Raw genomic sequence first — 22,199 nt, 5'->3', positions numbered from 1 at the left:
CTCTCTCATCAGGGGATGGAGGACACGATGGAGGTCGAGGCAGGAGGTTCTCTCTCACCAGGGGATGGAGGACACGATGCAACCCAATGGAGGTCGAGGCAGGAGGTTCTCTCTCACCAGGGGATGGAGGACACGATGCAACCCAATGGAGGTCGAGGCAGGAGGTTCTCTCTCACCAGGGGATGGAGGACACGATGCAACCCAATGGAGGTCGAGTGCAGGGGGTTCTCTCTCACCAGGGGATGGAGGACACGATGCAACCCAATGGAGGTCGAGTGCAGGGGGTTCTCTCTCATCAGGGGATGGAGGACACGATGGAGGTCGAGGCAGGAGGTTCTCTCTCATCAGGGGATGGAGGACACGATGCAACCCAATGGAGGTCGAGGCAGGAGGTTCTCTCTCATCAGGGGATGGAGGACACGATGCAACCCAATGGAGGTCGAGGCAGGGGGTTCTCTCTCATCAGGGGATGGAGGACACGATGCAACCCAATGGAGGTCGAGGCAGGAGGTTCTCTCTCACCAGGGGATGGAGGACACGATGCAACCCAATGGAGGTCGAGGCAGGAGGTTCTCTCTCATCAGGGGATGGAGGACACGATGCAACCCAATGGAGGTCGAGGCAGGAGGTTCTCTCTCATCAGGGGATGGAGGACAATTTTAACCCAATGGAGGTCGAGGCAGGAGGTTCTCTCTCACCAGGGGATGGAGGACACGATGCAACCCAATGGAGGTCGAGGCAGGAGGTTCTCTCTCATCAGGGGATGGAGGACACGATGCAACCCAATGGAGGTTGAGTGCAGGGGGTTCTCTCTCATCAGGGGATGGAGGACACGATGCAACCCAATGGAGGTCGAGGGGTTCTCTCTCATCAGGGGATGGAGGACACGATGCAACCCTATGGAGGTCGAGGGGTTCTCTCTCATCAGGGGATGGAGGACACGATGCAACCCAATGGAGGTCGAGGGGTTCTCTCTCATCAGGGGATGGAGGACACGATGCAACCCTATGGAGGTCGAGGGGTTCTCTCTCATCAGGGGATGGAGGACACGATGCAACCCAATGGAGGTCGAGGGGTTCTCTCTCATCAGGGGATGGAGGACACGATGCAACCCAATGGAGGTCGAGGGGTTCTCTCTCATCAGGGGATGGAGGACACGATGCAACCCAATGGAGGTCGAGGCAGGAGGTTCTCTCTCATCAGGGGATGGAGGACACGATGGAGGTCGAGGCAGGAGGTTCTCTCTCACCAGGGGATGGAGGACACGATGCAACCCAATGGAGGTCGAGTGCAGGGGGTTCTCTCTCATCAGGGGATGGAGGACACGATGCAACCCAATGGAGGTCGAGGCAGGAGGTTCTCTCTCATCAGGGGATGGAGGACACGATGCAACCCAATGGAGGTCGAGGCAGGAGGTTCTCTCTCATCAGGGGATGGAGGACACGATGCAACCCAATGGAGGTCGAGGCATTCTCTCTCATCAGGGGATGGAGGACACGATGCAACCCAATGGAGGTCGAGGGGTTCTCTCTCATCAGGGGATGGAGGACACGATGCAACCCTATGGAGGTCGAGGGGTTCTCTCTCATCAGGGGATGGAGGACACGATGCAACCCAATGGAGGTCGAGGGGTTCTCTCTCATCAGGGGATGGAGGACACGATGCAACCCAATGGAGGTCGAGGGGTTCTCTCTCATCAGGGGATGGAGGACACGATGCAACCCAATGGAGGTCGAGGCAGGAGGTTCTCTCTCATCAGGGGATGGAGGACACGATGGAGGTCGAGGCAGGAGGTTCTCTCTCACCAGGGGATGGAGGACACGATGCAACCCAATGGAGGTCGAGTGCAGGGGGTTCTCTCTCATCAGGGGATGGAGGACACGATGGAGGTCGAGGCAGGAGGTTCTCTCTCATCAGGGGATGGAGGACACGATGCAACCCAATGGAGGTCGAGGCAGGAGGTTCTCTCTCATCAGGGGATGGAGGACACGATGCAACCCAATGGAGGTCGAGGCAGGGGGTTCTCTCTCATCAGGGGATGGAGGACACGATGCAACCCAATGGAGGTCGAGGCAGGAGGTTCTCTCTCACCAGGGGATGGAGGACACGATGCAACCCAATGGAGGTCGAGGCAGGAGGTTCTCTCTCATCAGGGGATGGAGGACACGATGCAACCCAATGGAGGTCGAGGCAGGAGGTTCTCTCTCATCAGGGGATGGAGGACACGATGCAACCCAATGGAGGTCGAGGCAGGAGGTTCTCTCTCACCAGGGGATGGAGGACACGATGCAACCCAATGGAGGTCGAGGCAGGAGGTTCTCTCTCATCAGGGGATGGAGGACACGATGCAACCCAATGGAGGTTGAGTGCAGGGGGTTCTCTCTCATCAGGGGATGGAGGACACGATGCAACCCAATGGAGGTCGAGGGGTTCTCTCTCATCAGGGGATGGAGGACACGATGCAACCCTATGGAGGTCGAGGGGTTCTCTCTCATCAGGGGATGGAGGACACGATGCAACCCAATGGAGGTCGAGGGGTTCTCTCTCATCAGGGGATGGAGGACACGATGCAACCCTATGGAGGTCGAGGGGTTCTCTCTCATCAGGGGATGGAGGACACGATGCAACCCAATGGAGGTCGAGGGGTTCTCTCTCATCAGGGGATGGAGGACACGATGCAACCCAATGGAGGTCGAGGGGTTCTCTCTCATCAGGGGATGGAGGACACGATGCAACCCAATGGAGGTCGAGGCAGGAGGTTCTCTCTCATCAGGGGATGGAGGACACGATGGAGGTCGAGGCAGGAGGTTCTCTCTCACCAGGCCCTCAAGATGCTGGCAGTGAAGGGACTGCAGATGAGGAAACATCACAGACGCAGCAGAACAAGCGTCAAGGTGTCTGTGGATCAGGCGTGAGATCCGTGGGCTAAACAAGCTTCTTAGACACAAGCCTGATCAACCCTGGCTCGGTTACCTGGGCGAGGGTGTCTGACCCGAAACACCCTGTGAACCCAGGATACAACACTGATGATGTGTCGTTGCACCGAGAGTGTTTGCTGTAATAATAATAATGATCTGAGCTTGTTTACAGACACGTGTTCTGTCAATCATTTCATTGTCCTACTGTTGTTATATATATATATTCTCTCTCTATCTATCTATCTATCTATACATATAGATATAGATATATAGATATAGATATATAGATATCTATATCTATATCTATATAGATAGATACATAGATAGATAGATAGATAGATATAGATAGATAGATAGATATAGATATATTTAACTATATATATATATATATATATATATATATATATATATATATATATATATACTGTATATATACTGTATATATACTGTATATATACTGTATATACCATGGATTCTCCAGACGGATCTAATCGACTGTGTGTAACATCTCCCGTCTAAGGCGGAACCAGTGACACCAGAACCAGTAGAAGCGACGGTTCTGTCCTCAGGGATCAACTGCACTTTGCTCTCTACGCTACGAATGTTTACGCTACGAATGTAACGTAAAGCTGCGCGCGCTGGTAACGTCGCGCTCGCGCTCAGCCGCCAGGATCTGACGTAAGTTCCTTCGAGAATACAGAGAAGAGCGTAAGCGCGGCTGCGGCGGGTTTGTGGGTCATGGAGGAGGAAGGTAAATAAAGAGGTTCTGCGAGGAGCTGCAGGTTCACAGTCGGGCCTGGATTCTGACCCACACGTCTCTAGAAGCGGCCGGTGAGCCGGTTCTGTTCGGCTGCAGCGGTGAGTGAGCGTGTTAGCCTGTTAGCATCGAGCTAACTCCAGTTACTACTCTTTGTTACATGTTGAACGAAACTGTGTGTTTTAGAGCAAAACACGCTTTTCTCAGTGTTTATCCTGAACTAGATGTTTCTTAAACACAACACGATGTTGTTAAGTTAACAGCAGCGCAGTGTCAACACCTGAGACTATATTTACCTGTTATTGTTCACCTGAGATTATATTTACCTGTTATTGTTCACCTGAGACTATATTTACCTTTTATTGTTCACCTGAGATTATATTTACCTTTTATTGTTCACCTGAGATTATATTTACCTTTTATTGTTAACCTGAGACTATATTTACATGTTATTGTTCACCTGAGATTATATTTACCTGTTATTGTTCACCTGAGATTATATTTACCTTTTATTGTTAACCTGAGACTATATTTACATGTTATTGTTCACCTGAGATTATATTTACCTTTTATTGTTAACCTGAGACTATATTTACCTTTTATTGTTCACCTGAGATTATATTTACCTGTTATTGTTCACCTGAGACTATATTTACCTTTTATTGTTAACCTGAGACTATATTTACATGTTATTGTTCACCTGAGATTATATTTACCTGTTATTGTTCACCTGAGACTATATTTACCTGTTATTGTTAACCTGAGACTATATTTACATGTTATTGTTCACCTGAGATTATATTTACCTGTTATTGTTCACCTGAGATTATATTTACCTTTTATTGTTCACCTGAGATTATATTTACCTGTTATTGTTCACCTGAGACTATATTTACATGTTATTGTTCACCTGAGACTATATTTACATGTAATTGTTCACCTGAGATTATATTTACATGTTATTGTTCACCTGAGACTATATTTACCTTTTATTATTCACCTGAGATTATATTTACATGTTATTGTTCACCTGAGATTATATTTACATGTTATTGTTCACCTGAGACTATATTTACATGTTATTGTTCACCTGAGATTATATTTACAGTTTATTGTTCACCTGAGACTATATTTACCTGTTATTGTTCACCTGAGATTATATTTACCTGTTATTGTTCACCTGAGATTATATTTACAGTTTATTGTTCACCTGAGATTATATTTACCTGTTATTGTTCACCTGAGATTATATTTACATGTTATTGTTCACCTGAGATTATATTTACATGTTATTGTTCACCTGAGATTATATTTACCTTTTATTGTTCACCTGAGATTATATTTACCTGTTATTGTTCACCTGAGATTATATTTACCTGTTATTGTTCACCTGAGATTATATTTACAGTTTATTGTTCACCTGAGATTATATTTACATGTTATTGTTCACCTGAGATTATATTTACCTGATATTGTTCACCTGAGACTATATTTACCTTTTATTGTTCACCTGAGATTATATTTACCTGTTATTGTTCACCTGAGACTATATTTACCTTTTATTGTTCACCTGAGATTATATTTACCTGTTATTGTTCACCTGAGACTATATTTACCTTTTATTGTTCACCTGAGATTATATTTACCTTTTATTGTTCACTTGAGATTATATTTACATGTTATTGTTCACCTGAGATTATATTTACCTGTGATTAAGTGCAATAAATGTTGGATTTAATTGATAAACAGAGGGACCTCCAGAAAAAACCTCCAGAGTATCAATGAAGTTTATTGATCTAAAACATTATCTTTTTCATTTTCCAATGTTGCGTTAATATTTAACCATGATCTTTTTCTAGTAAAACTAACTAGTATAAACCACCTGCATTGTATTGTGTTCTGTTGTATTTAGTATAATGTTTTATTGCTTTATTGATTGTTGTGTTTGCAGCAACATTATGAGACTAATATTGACTTTTATTTAATGAACCACGTCAACGTTGTGATCCAGTCTGACCAGTTTAACTAACCAGCAGGTTAACCATCAACCGTCAGCCCTGGAAACATCGTGTCAGTCAAACCTTCAGTTAAATCTTAGATCTCACCTTCACTCCAGGTTATTTATCTTTTCTCCGTTTATTTATTCACAGTTTGAATCATTCATGAAGTACTTTTCTCACATAAATACACAGAACTGCATATATTTATCTCCAGGAATGATTCTTGTTGTCTTTCTGAAATAATCCTACATGTTTTTAGTGTCAATGAATGGAATCTAAATGTTACAACAACTGTTTGTCGTTCATAATCTTTTCTTTCATTCCAAACATGAATTTTGCCTTTTTCTTATTAATATGAAGTTATTGATCCGTTTGATCCTCTTTTCTCTTTTTATTGATATTTCCGAGCAGATCTGAGCTTTTACTCTCAAGTGTTCATGGAAACCTTTTCTAACTGACCGTTGACTCCGTCCACACGTGCCAGGCGCAGACACTAGGGGGCGCCACAGGAGCGTGTGTGGCTCCACACTGGCCTGTGCACAAAAGAGAAGTACACAACGGAAGTGTGGTGTTATGACGGATCTCTGCAGGGGTCAGAGAAGTTTAGTCGATGATTGGGCGAGTCAGCGGTTAGTGGATGTAGGTCATTGAGATGAGCCGCACATTTCATCACTTCCTGCCTCCAGAGCCGCTCGTCTCGTGGAGGTTCTGAGTGTTTGTGGGTGAGTGACATACTGTTGTCACTGCTGATGTAGGACACACACACACACACACACACACACACACACACACACACACTTTTGATTTCTGAACATGGACACAGAAGATATCGTGAACATGTGTGGATGTATTTTTGTCTGCCTCGTCCCGATGATGTGTGTTGTTGTGATGTGTGACTCTATTGTATCATCAGTGTGTGTTGTTGTGATGTGTGACTCTATTGTATCATCATTGTGTGTGTGTTGTTGTGATGTGTTACTCTATTGTATCATCAGTGTGTGTGTGTGTGTTGTTGTGATGTGTGACTCTATTGTATCATCAGTGTGTGTGTGTGTGTTGTTGTGATGTGTGACTCTATTGTATCATCAGTGTGTGTGTGTGTGTTTGTTGTGATGTGTGACTCTATTTCATCATCAGTGTGTGTGTGTGTTTGTTGTGATGTGTGACTCTATTGTATCATCAGTGTGTGTGTGTGTTGTTGTGATGTGTGACTCTATTGTATCATCAGTGTGTGTGTGTGTGTTTGTTGTGATGTGTGACTCTATTGTATCATCAGTGTGTGTGTTGTGATGTGTGACTCTATTGTATCATCAGTGTGTGTTGTTGTGATGTGTGACTCTATTGTATCATCAGTGTGTGTGTGTTGTTGTGATGTGTGACTCTATTGTATCATCAGTGTTTGTGTGTGTGTTTTGTGATGTGTGACTCTATTGTATCATCAGTGTGTGTGTTGTGATGTGTGACTCTATTGTATCATCAGTGTGTGTGTGTGTTGTTGTGATGTGTGACTCTATTGTATCATCAGTGTGTGTAAGTGTTGTTGTGATGTGTGACTCTATTGTATCATCATTGTGTGTGTGTTGTTGTGATGTGTGACTCTATTATATCATCAGTGTGTGTAAGTGTTGTTGTGATGTGTGACTCTATTGTATCATCAGTGTGTGTGTGTGTGTTGTTGTGATGTGTGACTCTATTGTATCATCAGTGTGTGTGTGTGTTGTTGTTGTGATGTGTGACTCTATTGTATCATCAGTGTGTGTAAGTGTTGTTGTGATGTGTGACTCTATTGTATCATCAGTGTGTGTTTTTACAAAACTATTTTATCATTTAAATATTCACATTAGAAAATGGTCTTAAGCTCCGCCCACTAAAAAGCTGTTGTTCTGGAGATGAAATCTTGTTGACCATAACCACACCCACTCTGCTGTGATTGGTCGAGCATGGAGGCGCATCATCAATGGTGAGGCCGTCATGACATGTGATGAATCCTCCGAGCACGAGTACAGATGAGATGATGCTGGACCTTCAGGTGGTTCAACAGTTGTTGATCTGATGTTAGTCTAGAACACGCCGACATCTTCCTTCATTTCTCATTGTACTGGTTCCTGACCGGAGACGACAGTTGCATTCATTTCCAAGAACAAGTGCCGACTGATGAATTCTTCTGTTCCCGTCTTCCCTCAGAGATCAACCTGCCCCCAGAAGGTTCTCTTCACCGTCGTGTTGCCATGGCGATGCGGGAGTTGGTGGAGGCGGAGTGCGGGGGGGCGAACCCCCTGATGAAGCTGACGGGTCATGTGACCCAGGAAGGAGGCGCGTGGCGCCACCCTGCCACACCGATGGTGAGTGGGGGTCTGAAGGTCAGATGAGTGCTTTGAGAAGGTCTAGATGAAGGTTTTCTTCCAGCGTCTTCAGACCCACCTGCTGTGTGTGATGTGTTTATTTATTGTGCGACTGAAACCGTCTTTGAACGCTTGTGTCGATGTTGTGTTGTCGACGTCACAGTTTTGTCGTCGCCTGTGTTCCAGGTTCCTCCAACTCCCATCGAGATCGCCACCGAGGAAGAGGTGAGTCGGCCATCTTTGTGGCGGTGACCTCACCATGACGCCTTTGGTCCTCTCAACAGTTGGTCAACGAGTTCCTCCAGGCCCCCCCGAGACCCCCGCAGACCTTCGACATGGGCCAGCTCCTGGAGGAGATGCAGCAGATCGACCAGCAGAGCTTCAGACAAGCTCCTCAGAGAGGTGACCTGATCCCCTGCTTGTCGTTCCTCTTCTCATCCGACTGCTCTCCAGCTCCGGACGTGGCAGCACTCGCTCTCTCCGGCGACTGGACGGCAGAGTTCCTCTCCGGTCCTGACCCGGCATCTGACCCGGCATCTGACCCGGCGTCCGCCCCGGGACTCGTCGCTCTGGGAGACACCGGAGACGCCGATTGGACGAAGGAGTTCATCGCTGAGGCGGCAGGTAGACTCCAGAGCATGTGTGAGATGTTCGGAGCTTCTCTCATGGCGTCCATGTGCTCAGATCCCGGCCGATGGGCGGAGGAGTACCTGGAGCAGTCCGAGGAGAAGCTGTGGCTGGGAGACCTGGGAGACAAAGAGAGCGAGTGGTGAGATGAACCAGCGACGCACCAGGTGTTCTCTGACCATCTGTGTCGTCGCAGGACCAAAGAGTTTCAGGCGTCAGAGGAGCTCAAGCAAACCGCCAATCAACTGGTGTCAAAGGTCGACGACCCCAAGTTACAGAACACGGAGGTGAGTGTGGACGGTGGAAGATCCTGGAGTCACTCTTCACTTTCTTCTTCATCTGGCCTCCTGATGAGTTTGTGTTCTATCGTTGTGTAGTTCCTGCGCTTCGTTAGACAGATTGGCGAAGGCAGTGTCTCAGTGGAGAACAAGACAGACAGACATCTGACAGATAGAGCTCAGGCCCGGGAGGCTCAGAACTGGGCCTCCACCCTCAACCAGGTACGAGCGCTGGTGGAGCCAGACCTGCTTCACCCGAGTCCTCATGACACGGAGGCTCTTATCAAGCAACTGACTCACATGTTTTCAATGTGTTGTTGTGATGACGAGAACAACGAGGTTCATGTTTCCTCTAAAAACCTCTCGGTAAAGATTCTTCCACCAATTGTTGAAACGGTGAACTCCAGTCTGAGGACACTAGAGGGCGCTGCTGAGGTGACATCTCTCGCGATGATGTCATCAAGTGTCACCTTCATTTTTCTTTCTCAAGACGTTCTTCATCAGACTCACAGTCCACTTCTGTCCCTCCTCGTTTCTCCTTCTCCTGCTGATTAACTTCATGCACGCTCATCCCACCACCAACGCCAAACCTCCCTGCTCCTCCCGCTCCTCCCCTCCTGCCGTAGTTCCTGACGGAGACGGGGGGAGGCAGTCTCCCCCTGGAGGCGCCCGAGAGGAGCGAGAAGCTGGAGCTGACTAAAGCTCAGCAGGCGGAGCAGTGGGCGCGAGTGGTGCGGCAGGTAGGACCTCACCTGAGGTTCACATCCTCTGCCGTGTGGGAGCAGGAGGCCTTTGTTCACCTCTTCTCTCTCCTCCATTCATATTCTCCGTCTTCCTCCTTCCAGAAGTATCCGCCTGAGTCCAAACTCTTTCCTTCCTCCCCTCACGCGCAGGTGTCCCAGGAGTCGGCCGAGGCCTGGGTGGACGAGTTCGCCGCCGCAGGACCAGACTTCCAACAAGCCAAGGCTGCAGTGGAGGTGAGGCGTCCCTGAGAGACGTGCAGTAGATCTTTGACTCAAACACTCGTGTTAGTTGCTCAGAGAATATTGAATGGATTTAACATTTCAAATTTAACTTGTATTATTGCAATATTACTGTTTAATCAACCATTTAATTATTTTTCTTTTTTTTAAAGTAAGTCATTATTATTAGTAAAGATGTTTCTAAACCAGGGTCACAAAGAACAATCAAAGCAATACACAGTTAAAATGTATACTTTAAAAGATCAAGACACATAACACAAAATCAGGAAAAAGCTCAAATCAAAGTGTGTTGAGATGTTTGTTGAAGGAGTCAGTAGATCATCAAACACAGATGTTTCTTAAAGGAGTCAGTAGATCATCAAACACACATGTTTCTTGAAGGAGTCAGTAGATCATCAAACACAGATGTTTCTTGAAGGAGTCAGTAGATCATCAAACACACATGTTTCTTGAAGGAGTCAGTAGATCATCAAACACACATGTTTCTTGAAGGAGTCAGTAGATCATCAAACACACATGTTTCTTGAAGGAGTCAGTAGATCATCAAACACACATGTTTCTTGAAGGAGTCAGTAGATCATCAAACACACATGTTTCTTGAAGGAGTCAGTAGATCATCAAACACACATGTTTCTTGAAGGAGTCAGTAGATCATCAAACACAGATGTTTCTTGAAGGATTCAGTAGATCATCAAACACACATGTTTCTTGAAGGAGTCAGTAGATCATCAAACACAGATGTTTCTTGAAGGAGTCAGTAGATCATCAAACACAGATGTTTCTTGAAGGAGTCAGTAGATCATCAAACACACATGTTTCTTGAAGGAGTCAGTAGATCATCAAACACAGATGTTTCTTGAAGGAGTCAGTAGATCATCAAACACACATGTTTCTTGAAGGAGTCAGTAGATCATCAAACACACATGTTTCTTGAAGGAGTCAGTAGATCATCAAACACACATGTTTCTTGAAGGAGTCAGTAGATCATCAAACACACATGTTTCTTGAAGGAGTCAGTAGATCATCAAACACACATGTTTCTTGAAGGAGTCAGTAGATCATCAAACACAGATGTTTCTTGAAGGAGTCAGTAGATCATCAAACACAGATATTTCTTGAAGGAGTCAGTAGATCATCAAACACAGATGTTTCTTAAAGGAGTCAGTAGATCATCAAACACAGATGTTTCTTGAAGGAGTCAGTAGATCATCAAACACAGATGTTTCTTGAAGGAGTCAGTAGATCATCAAACACAGATGTTTCTTAAAGGAGTCAGTAGATCATCAAACACAGAGATGTTTCCAAAGCTTAGGAGCAACAGTCTGGAAGGATTTCTCTCCTCTGGTCCGGAGGTTCAGGAACCATCAGTAGATCATGAAGGTCTGACCATGAATAGATCTGAAAGTAAGAACCAGAATTTTAAAATGATCCTGAAAGAAACTAGAGAAGAGTTTGAAGGATGAAGATTAGAAATCGGCATGAAATACTGAGGTCAGTCGGGTCTAAACCTGGCTTTTTGATCAAAGACTCCACAATGGTTTAAATGCATTGAGAAAAACCCCAGTAGAAGGTAGAGGTTCACCATTTTGGTAACTCAGGGTCGATTACATCAAATACTTTGGGTTTTTTCTTATTTGTTGTTACTAGTTTCCTGATGTAATCAGATCTAGCAGTTTCCACCATCTCATTGTAAGAAGTCATCAGATCCCTGAGGTGAAGTCTGTGCACCTCAAGTTTAGTGGACTTCCAGAGACGCTCAGACTCTTCAGACTCAGCAGATCTTCATTTGTCCAAGGACACCGTTTTTATGAATTTTCAAGTTGGATTGAACAGGTTTGATCCAGTATTTCAACACAATGATCAGTGAACCAGTGAATCAAACTGTCCATGTTAAGTCAGTCATTAAAGGAAAGAGAGTCAAACATAGAAAGTGTCGTCAGTATCAGCTGAGGTGAGACGCCTCTGAGACCTTTAAGGTCTTAGGTCCAGGGATGAAGTCCAGGTCACTCAGATGAACATCATGTACAGATACATTAGAGATGTTCAGGCCAAGAGTAAAAATTAACTTTTTGATGAGTGGGTTCAGAAACATGTTGCTCAAAATTAAAGCTTCTGTTAAAGTTCAAAGTTCTTTAGCAGAACAAGATAAGAAGTCACTAAAGTCTTTCAAGAACACTGAAGGACCAGGCGGACGGTAGATTGACACACAATAGAAAGGTCTTGTAGAACCAAGATCATCTGACACTCATAAGAAGTGAATTCCTGTGTCTGAATCACTTTGAACAAGTCTCTCTATGAACTACAGCCAAACCTCCTCCAGGACGTCAGGACTTCATTAAGAAGAACAAACTCTTCATCTCTCTTTATTTGTAATGCAGCGAACATTCAACAGACTTGTGTGCAGCGCTGATGATGTCACTGCTGATGATGTCACTGCTGATGATGTCACTGCTGATGATGTCACTGCTGATGATGTCACTGCTGATGATGTCACTGCTGATGATGTCACTGCTGATGATGTCACTGCTGATGATGTCACTGCTGATGATGTCACTGCTGATGATGTCACTGCTGATGATGTCACTGAGGCAGTGAAGCATAATATCAGCTTTAAGAGTTGAAACAACTCTTGACTCTCGCAGGAGTTGAGGTGCTGCCTGTCACAGCCAAGTTTAAACAAATTAAAATTCCATTCATTGTTCAGGAATTAAACGATTGAATTCAATCATTTCTGCTTAAATTATTTCTGAAATAATAAAGTTTAAAAATATTTTCAAAATAAATGCAATTTTTACTCCGTTAAATATTTTAATTTCAATAATTAAAAAATAAAGTTTCTGAATTCAATATTTATTTATTCAACATAGAATGTTGGTATAATAGTCACATGATCATCCGTGTGTCGCATGATTGGCCGAAAGTTGCATCGAGTGGCAACTATTGGATGCAATATAAGATAAGTAATTAAAAACATGAAATATGCAACATATACTTTTGAATTATTGGAATTAGAATACACTGTAAAATATTAATAATAATTCTCTCATTAAAGATAAATTCAACATTTCAATATAAAAAAGATTGAATTCAAATATGCAATAAAATAATGAAACGCTTCATAAAAACTCATTAAAGAAACAAGTTTTGAAATGAACTTAAACCATTATAATATTCTGATGACAGGTTTGCATCTCAGTCCTCAGTCGCTCGTGTGAGTTTGAACTTTGACCTTGTGTTGATCAGAGCGACGTGGACTTCTGGGAGAAGCTGCAGGAGGAGTGGGAGGAGATGGCGAAGAGGGACGCAGAGAGTCACCCCTGGCTGTCGGAGTTCGACCAGCTCCTCACCACCTCGTACGACAAGGTATTCACCTGCGCGTGTGAGACTCACCTGCGCGTGTGAGACTCACCTGCGCGTGTGAGACTCACCTGCGCGTGTGACACTCACCTGCGCGTGTGAGACTCACCTGCGCGTCTGAGACTCACCTGCGCGTCTGAGACTCACCTGCGCGTGTGAGACTCACCTGCGCGTGTGAGACTCACCTGCGCGTGTGAGACTCACCTGCGCGTGTGAGACTCACCTGCGCGTGTGAGACTCACCTGCGCGTGTGAGACTCACCTGCGCGTGTGAGACTCACCTGCGCGTGTGAGACTCACCTGCGCGTGTGAGACTCACCTGGGCGTGTGAGACTCACCTGGGCGTGTGAGACTCACCTGCGCGTGTGAGACTCACCTGGGCGTGTGAGACTCACCTGCGCGTGTGAGACTCACCTGGGCGTGTGAGACTCACCTGGGCGTGTGAGACTCACCTGCGCGTGTGAGACTCACCTGGGCGTGTGAGACTCACCTGGGCGTGTGAGACTCACCTGGGCGTGTGAGACTCACCTGGGCGTGTGAGACTCACCTGGGCGTGTGAGACTCACCTGGGCGTGTGAGACTCACCTGGGCGTGTGAGACTCACCTGCGCGTGTGAGACTCACCTGCGCGTGTGAGACTCACCTGCGCGTGTGAGACTCACCTGCGCGTGTGAGACTCACCTGCGCGTGTGAGACTCACCTGCGCGTGTGATACTCACCTGCGCGTGTGATACTCACCTGGGCTTGTTAAGTGAGACTCACCTGGGCGTGTTAAGTGAGACTCACCTGCTGCTCAGGGTTACCAGTTCGAGGAGGAGAACCCCTTCCTGAGCCACCCCGACCCGCTGACGGAGGGCGTGAAGAGGATGGAAGCCGGAGACATTCCTGGAGCCGTTCGCTTCTTCGAAAGTGCCGTTCAGAAGGAACCAGAGAACCAGCTGGTGAGAGTCCAGACTTGCACTTACCCAATGCCTTACTCACTCTGGTGACCTTTGACCCGCAGGCGTGGCAATATCTGGGCACCTGCCAGGCAGAGAACGAACAGGAGTTTGCGGCCATTAGCGCCCTCCGCAGGTCAGGAGGCTCACAGCGTTTGTAACACCAGTGTGTATGTGTAGACGTGTTTGTTGGGAGTGTGTATGTTGATGTGTGTGTTTGTGTAGACCTGTAAGTAAGTAAGTAATATTTATTCATATAGCGCTTTTCGAGACCAGGGTCACAAAGCGCTTAAACAATCAAAACAATACTCAAAAAAGTACATACTTTAAAGATCAAGATAAAACTGAGAACAAAACAGGAGTTCCAGAAATTCAAGGAAAAGCCTGAACAAATAGAAACGTCTTGAGATGTTTCTTAAAGGAGTCAGTAGATCATCAAACACAGATGTTTCTTGAAGGAGTCAGTAGATCATCAAACACAGATGTTTCTTAAAGGAGTCAGTAGATCATCAAACACAGATGTTTCTTAAAGGAGTCAGTAGATCATCAAACACACATGTTTCTTGAAGGAGTCAGTAGATCATCAAACACAGATGTTTCTTGAAGGAGTCAGTAGATCATCAAACACAGATGTTTCTTGAAGGAGTCAGTAGATCATCAAACACACATGTTTCTTGAAGGAGTCAGTAGATCATCAAACACATGTTTCTTGAAGGAGTCAGTAGATCATCAAACACACATGTTTCTTGAAGGAGTCAGTAGATCATCAAACACAGATGTTTCTTGAAGGAGTCAGTAGATCATCAAACACAGATGTTTCTTGAAGGAGTCAGTAGATCATCAAACACATGTTTCTTGAAGGAGTCAGTAGATCATCAAACACAGATGTTTCTTGAAGGAGTCAGTAGATCATCAAACACACATGTTTCTTGAAGGAGTCAGTAGATCATCAAACACAGATGTTTCTTAAAGGAGTCAGTAGATCATCAAACACAGATGTTTCTTAAAGGAGTCAGTAGATCATCAAACACAGATGTTTCTTGAAGGAGTCAGTAGATCATCAAACACACATGTTTCTTGAAGGAGTCAGTAGATCATCAAACACAGATGTTTCTTGAAGGAGTCAGTAGATCATTAAACAGATGTTTCTTGAAGGAGTCAGTAGATCATCAAACACACATGTTTCTTGAAGGAGTCAGTAGATCATCAAACACAGATGTTTCTTGAAGGAGTCAGTAGATCATCAAACACACATGTTTCTTGAAGGAGTCAGTAGATCATCAAACACAGATGTTTCTTAAAGGAGTCAGTAGATCATCAAACACAGATGTTTCTTAAAGGAGTCAGTAGATCATCAAACACAGATGTTTCTTGAAGGAGTCAGTAGATCATCAAACACACATGTTTCTTGAAGGAGTCAGTAGATCATCAAACACAGATGTTTCTTGAAGGAGTCAGTAGATCATTAAACAGATGTTTCTTGAAGGAGTCAGTAGATCATCAAACACAGATGTTTCTTGAAGGAGTCAGTAGATCATCAAACACACATGTTTCTTGAAGGAGTCAGTAGATCATTAAACAGATGTTTCTTGAAGGAGTCAGTAGATCATCAAACACAGATGATTCTTGAAGGAGTCAGTAGATCATCAAACACACATGTTTCTTGAAGGAGTCAGTAGATCATCAAACACAGATGTTTCTTAAAGGAGTCAGTAGATCATCAAACACAGATGTTTCTTAAAGGAGTCAGTAGATCATCAAACACATGTTTCTTGAAGGAGTCAGTAGATCATCAAACACACATGTTTCTTGAAGGAGTCAGTAGATCATCAAACACATGTTTCTTGAAGGAGTCAGTAGATCATCAAACACATGTTTCTTGAAGGAGTCAGTAGATCATCAAACACACATGTTTCTTGAAGGAGTCAGTAGATCATCAAACACAGATGTTTCTTGAAGGAGTCAGTAGATCATCAAACACAGATGTTTCTTGAAGGAGTCAGTAGATCATCAAACACATGTTTCTTGAAGGAGTCAGTAGATCATCAAACACAGATGTTTCTTGAAGGAGTCAGTAGATCATCAAACACAGATGTTTCTTGAAGGAGTCAGTAGATCATCAAACACAGATGTTTCTTGAAGGAGTCAGTAGATCATCAAACACACATGTTTCTTAAAGGAGTCAGTAGATCATCAAACACACATGTTTCTTGAAGGAGTCAGTAGATCATCAAACACAGATGTTTCTTGAAGGAGTCAGTAGATCATCAAACACAGATGTTTCTTGAAGGAGTCAGTAGATCATCAAACACAGATGTTTCTTGAAGGAGTCAGTAGATCATCAAACACAGAGATGTTTCTTGAAGGAGTCAGTAGATCATCAAACACAGATGTTTCTTGAAGGAGTCAGTAGATCATCAAACACATGTTTCTTGAAGGAGTCAGTAGATCATCAAACACAGATGTTTCTTGAAGGAGTCAGTAGATCATCAAACACATGTTTCTTGAAGGAGTCAGTAGATCATCAAACACAGATGTTTCTTGAAGGAGTCAGTAGATCATCAAACACAGATGTTTCTTGAAGGAGTCAGTAGATCATCAAACACACATGTTTCTTGAAGGAGTCAGTAGATCATCAAACACAGATGTTTCTTGAAGGAGTCAGTAGATCATCAAACACAAAGTGTGTTGACCTCTGGTCTCTGACAGGTGTCTGCAGCTGAAGCAGGACAACCTCACGGCTCTCATGACTCTGGCCGTCAGCTTCACAAACGAGTCTCTGCACCGCCAGGCGTGTGAGACGCTGCGAGACTGGATCACACACAACGCCAAGTATCGTGCTGTGCTGGAGCAGAGCGAGCCGCAGATAGAGGGCGCCAGAGAGGGCGAGAAGGAGAAGGAGCGCTTCGGCTCGCTGCTGCCCGAGTGAGTCCTGCAGGAGTCATAGATGTGACTCGTCAGCAGAGTCGTTTAAAACCTTCTCGTCCCGCAGATCCTTGTTCACCGAAGTCCAGTCCATGTACCTGCGGGCGGCCAACTCTGACCCGTCTCAGGTGGACCCACAGCTGCAGTGCGGACTCGGCGTCCTCTTCAACCTCAGCGGCGAGTACGACAAAGCTGTCGACTGCTTCTCCGCCGCGCTGTCCGTCACGCCGCAGGTGAGAGACGCCGCCGCCGCACGAGTCGTCTCGCTCACACACTCCGTCCTCAGGACTACCTGCTGTGGAACAAGCTAGGAGCTACACTAGCTAACGGAAGTCGCTCAGAGGAGGCCGTCGCAGCTTACAGGAGGGCCTTGGAGCTGCAGCCGGGGTTTGTACGGAGTCGCTACAATCTGGGAATCAGCTGCGTGAACCTGGGAGCTCACAGGTGAGAAGAAATGTGTCTTAATCTTGCCTTGCTGCAGCTAGCACTGTTAGCAATGATCTATGCTATCACTGTTAGTCATGAGCTAAACTAGCAGTGTTAGCCATGAGCTTAGCTAGCACTGTTAGTCATGAGCTAAGCTAGCACTGTTAGCCATGAGCTTAGCTAGCACTGTTAGTCATGAGCTAAGCTAGCACTGTTAGCCATGAGCTAAGATAGCATTGTTAGCCATGAGCTAAGCCAGCACTGTTAGCCATGAGCTAAGCTAGCCAGGTTAGCCATGAGCTTAGCTAGCACTGTTAGTCATGAGCTAAGCTAGCACTGTTAGCCATGAGCTAAGATAGCATTGTTAGCCATGAGCTAAGCCAGCACTATTAGCCATGAGCTAAGCTAGCCAGGTTAGCCATGAGCTTAGCTAGCACTGTTAGTCATGAGCTAAGCTAGCACTGTTAGCCATGAGCTTAGCTAGCACTGTTAGTCATGAGCTAAGCTAGCACTGTTAGCCATGAGCTTAGCTAGCACTGTTAGTTATGAGCTTAGCTAGCACTGTTAGCCATGAGCTAAGATAGCATTGTTAGCCATGAGCTAAGCCAGCACTGTTAGCCATGCGCTAATCTAGCAAGTTGAAAACAAACTCCATTGTTTGATCATGTATTTATAAAGTAAACGAGTAGTAAACACAAGATTTGTAAAACAAAGTTTATTGTTTTGAGCTTCGTCAGAATAATCGAGGCAACTTTTCAAGAAGATTCTTGTTCTCGATGTTGTAAAACATCCATGCTCATGGTTCTGAGACCTCAGTCCAGGTCCTGACCCGTGTGCCCTCTCTTCAGGGAGGCGGTGGAGCACTTCATCGAGGCTCTGTCGCTGCAGCGTCAGGCGGCAGGGGACCAGGGCCGAGCAGCGAGGGGTCCCGGGGGCGCAGCGGCCACAGTGATGTCCGACAACATCTGGTCCACGCTGCGTATGGCCTTGAGCATGATGGGCGAGACCGCCCTGTACCCCGCCGCAGACCAGCGGGACTTGGACACGCTGCTGGATCACTTTTGCCAGAGAGAGTCGGAGGGTGGACCAGAATGAGAGCGGGTTCGGGGAGGGGCTATCGAGTGTGAGTGTGTGTCTCATGGAGCCCGATGTACGAGGACCACCTGAAGAACCACCAGGTGAACCAGCTGGTCCGACATGCAGTATTTCTTCTTTAGGTGAAGAAACGTGTTTTTATTATTTATCAACATCCAGGAAGGATTTAAACCATCAACCCGCATCATGACTCTGTTAGCATCTCTTCTCTGTTAGCTTAACGTGTCTTATTAGCTTAACTTGTGTTATTAGCTTCTCTGCTCTGTTAGCTTAACTTGTGTTATTAGCTTCTCTGCTCTGTTAGCTTAACTTTTGTTATTAGCATCTCTGCTCTGTTAGCTTAACATGTGTTATTAGCATCTCTGCTCTGTTAGCTTAACTTGTGTTATTAGCATCTCTGCTCTCTTAGCTTAACTTGTGTTATTAGCATCTCTGTTCTGTTAGCTTAACATGTGTTATTAGCATCTCTGCTGTGTTAGCTTAACATGTTTTATTAGCATCTCTGCTCTGTTAGCTTAACATGTGTTATAGCATCTCTGTTCTGTTAGCTTAACGTGTGTTATTAGCATCTCTCCTCTGTTAGCTTAAAATGTCTTATTAGCTTCTCTGTTCTGTTAGCTTAACGTGTGTTATTAGCATCTCTGCTCTGTTAGCTTAACGTGTGTTATTAGCATCTCTGCTCTGTTAGCTTAATGTGTGTTATTAGCATCTCTGCTCTGTTAGCTTAACATATGTTATAGTTAGTACAGTTAATTTAAGAAATAAAAAAATATATATTTTCCTAATTTTGAAGTAAGAAAATGTATTTATACATTTTGATTTTTCTCAGTTTAGAATAAAAAAAGTGTTTTGATACTTGATGATAATAAATATTCTGATAAAAACAACAAACACACACAATTAATGATTAAAATGCACCTTAAAGGTTTTCAACAAATAAAACAAAATGTTTTTACATTTAAAAAAAAATGACAAAAGTGAAAAAGTATAAATAAAAAAGGAGTTTGTTTGAATGTTTAAAATGAAACTGACAGCAAAACATGATTCAATTAAAAACAAAATAACGACATTATTCTTTAATGTTTTGGATTCATCACAGAGAAGAAGTTTCTCTCGCTCGTGACCTGCTCACATGAAGGTGTGTGTGTGCGAGTGTGTGTGCGAGTGTGTGTGTGAACGAGTGTGTCAATCATGCTCGTGAGTGTAGCTCCTCCTCCTCGTCTCATTGGAAGATAACTTTAGATTATTGTGTAACATTAAAGCTCGTCGTCACAACTCGACTTTAATGTTCAGCAATAAAACTTTTTTCCCAAAATGTGTTGTTGCTTCTCTTTGGCCTCGAGCACACACTAGCCCCAAGTTACAACTTCTATAACTGTGGTTCTACGAATGTGTGTGACGCCCTGTACAGGATGTGGCTAGGGGTTACCTCAAGGCTCACCCAGTAGGGGGCAGTAGACGCCTCTTTAAAAGGCCCCACTTCACCAAACCAGTATTCAAACTGAGGGATGCAGTCTGCTGGGCCACACACGTCGAGGGCATCGCACGCATTTGTAGAACCAGAGTTATAAGGAGTTATAACTTGGGGTTTCTACGTCACACATGCTTCTGCCCTCTACAGGCCGTCACTATGGGTTAGACCTTGCCAAGGCAGTGGAATAAATGTACTCCCTGCTAACAGCTCTTGACAAAAAAATGCAGCCGTCAGCGGCCCGCGCCCCACACACTGCCCACCATGTGAATCAACGGATGAAGAACGCAATGTGTTCAAAGAGCCTCTGCTCAGCACTGTTAGCAATTAGCTATGCTAGCACTGTTAGTCATGAGCTATGCTAGCACTGTTAGCCATGAGCTTAGCTAGCACTGTTAGCCATGAGCTAAGCATGCACTGTTAGCAATGAGCTTTGCTAGCACTGTTAGCCATGAGATTAGTTAGCACTGTTAGCCATGAGCTAGTCCAGCACTGTTAGCCATGTGCTAAGCTAGCAAGTTAAAAACAAACTTCATTGTTTAATAATCAGCACTGAGACGTGTGTCGAGGAAATGATGCTCAGCAGAAGTCAGGTGGACGGTCAATATCAAAAATTTCTTCTGACTAAAAAAAAGTCGAAAAATCTTCGACACCTCGAGTCGAATGAACTTGCAAACCTGGCCGGCAGCCCACGACCTTTTGCCCTGTAAGCACCACCTCTGACATGAGCCAGTGTGAGGGAGGGTCACATGACCTCCTTTACTCTCCTAAGGTAGCAAGGAAGTGATGGACACAGTAGATGAAGGCTTGCTCTGCAGAGTGGATGGATGGAGACTTTCGATCTCGCAGAGGATCCTTCGGACAAAAAAGGCAGGGTTCAAACGTAGTGTTGACAAAAGAGATGTGGTCAGGGCTGAACATCTCGACAGCACGTCGCTCTGACATCACAGCCAGCAGCAGAGCATGATGACCGTGAGCACAAGGCCGGGACAATGCAGGTAGAAGGATCGTGACGGTAAGGTACCTCAGAGCCCTCCAGCCAATGCCTCCACTCCTGAAGTGCCGCCACCACCGCCAGGAGCTCCCGGTTGCCAATGTCATAGTTGCGCTCCGCTGGAGACAGTTTCCGGGAATAAAAAGCACATGGATGCACCTTGTTGTCCTTGGAGCACCTCTGAGACAGCACTGCTCCTATGCCGGTGTCCGAAGCGTCCACCTCCACGATAAACTGACGGACTGGGTCAGGGTGTCGTAGGATAGGTGCGGAGGAGAACAGCGAGCGCAGCCAGTTGAAGGAGTCTTCCGCCTTGGCGGACCAGATGAAAAGACTCTTAGTGGAGGTAAGCTGGGTTAGTGGAGCGGCAACCTGGCTATAACCCCGAATGAACCTACGATAAAAATTAGCAAAACCCAATAACTGTTGCAATTGCTTGCGGCTAACAGGCACCGGCCACTGGGAAACTGCCTCCACCTTCATGGGATCTGGCCGCAGCTGACATTGCCCTAAAATAAAACCAAGAAAACTCACGGTGGAAACTCTGAACTCACACTTCTCCACCTTGACAAAAAGTCTGTTCTCTAATAGCCATTGGAGAACGCGGTGGACATGGCTGAGGTGTTCATCACAAGAACTGGAAAAGATCAAAATGTCATCAAGATAAACGTACACAAAATAATTTAAGAAATCCCTTAAGACCTCATTAATGAGTCTCTGAAAAAACGCTGGCGCATTGGTCAGGCCAAACGGCATGACCAGATACTCGAAGTGTCCTAGGGGAGTCTTAAATGCCGTCTTCCACTCATCGCCCTCTCTAACACGAACCAAGTGATACGCACTTCGAAGGTCCAGTTTGGTGAAGACCATGGCCTTGTTCAGTGGATCAAAGGATGGGTCTATGAGTGGGAGGGGATAACGATTCTTGATGGTTATACTGTTTAACCCCCTGTAGTCTATGCAGGGTCTCAGGGACTTGTCCTTCTTACTAATAAAAAAGAACCCTGCACCAAGAGGCGAAGATGAGGGGCGAATCAAACCGGCCGTCAGTGACTCCCCGATATAGGTGTCGAGGGCCTGACGCTCAGGA

General features: G+C 45.3%; 1 protein-coding gene across 3 annotated transcripts; it reads left to right on the top strand.

Moving 5' to 3' along the window:
- Positions 1 to 3,622: 3,622 nt before the first annotated feature.
- pex5 (peroxisomal biogenesis factor 5) lies at positions 3,623 to 19,959 on the top strand. Of its 3 annotated transcripts, XM_087813041.1 has the most exons (17): positions 3,623 to 3,776; positions 7,860 to 8,017; positions 8,204 to 8,242; positions 8,302 to 8,419; positions 8,471 to 8,641; positions 8,702 to 8,786; positions 8,841 to 8,931; positions 9,022 to 9,144; positions 9,549 to 9,662; positions 9,771 to 9,899; positions 13,149 to 13,268; positions 14,058 to 14,201; positions 14,264 to 14,334; positions 16,908 to 17,123; positions 17,191 to 17,356; positions 17,410 to 17,567; positions 18,398 to 19,959. In XM_087813041.1, exons 2-17 carry the CDS (start codon positions 7,904 to 7,906, stop codon positions 18,642 to 18,644), a joined length of 2,106 nt encoding a protein of 701 aa, XP_087669167.1. In that variant the 5' UTR covers positions 3,623 to 3,776; positions 7,860 to 7,903; the 3' UTR covers positions 18,645 to 19,959. The 3 variants fall into 3 exon arrangements, with proteins under 3 accessions (XP_087669167.1, XP_087669165.1, XP_087669166.1); XM_087813039.1 differs by lacking the exon at positions 9,549 to 9,662 and having other exon boundaries at positions 9,816 to 9,899; XM_087813040.1 differs by lacking the exons at positions 9,022 to 9,144; positions 9,549 to 9,662 and having other exon boundaries at positions 9,816 to 9,899.
- Positions 19,960 to 22,199: the final 2,240 nt, after the last annotated feature.

This window comes from Callionymus lyra, chromosome 17, assembly GCF_982586985.1.
Source record: "Callionymus lyra chromosome 17, fCalLyr1.hap1.1, whole genome shotgun sequence".
Taxonomy (NCBI): Eukaryota; Metazoa; Chordata; class Actinopteri; order Syngnathiformes; family Callionymidae; genus Callionymus; species Callionymus lyra.
Note: the sequence above shows the minus strand (reverse complement) of the source record. Positions and strands in the feature narration are given on the sequence as shown.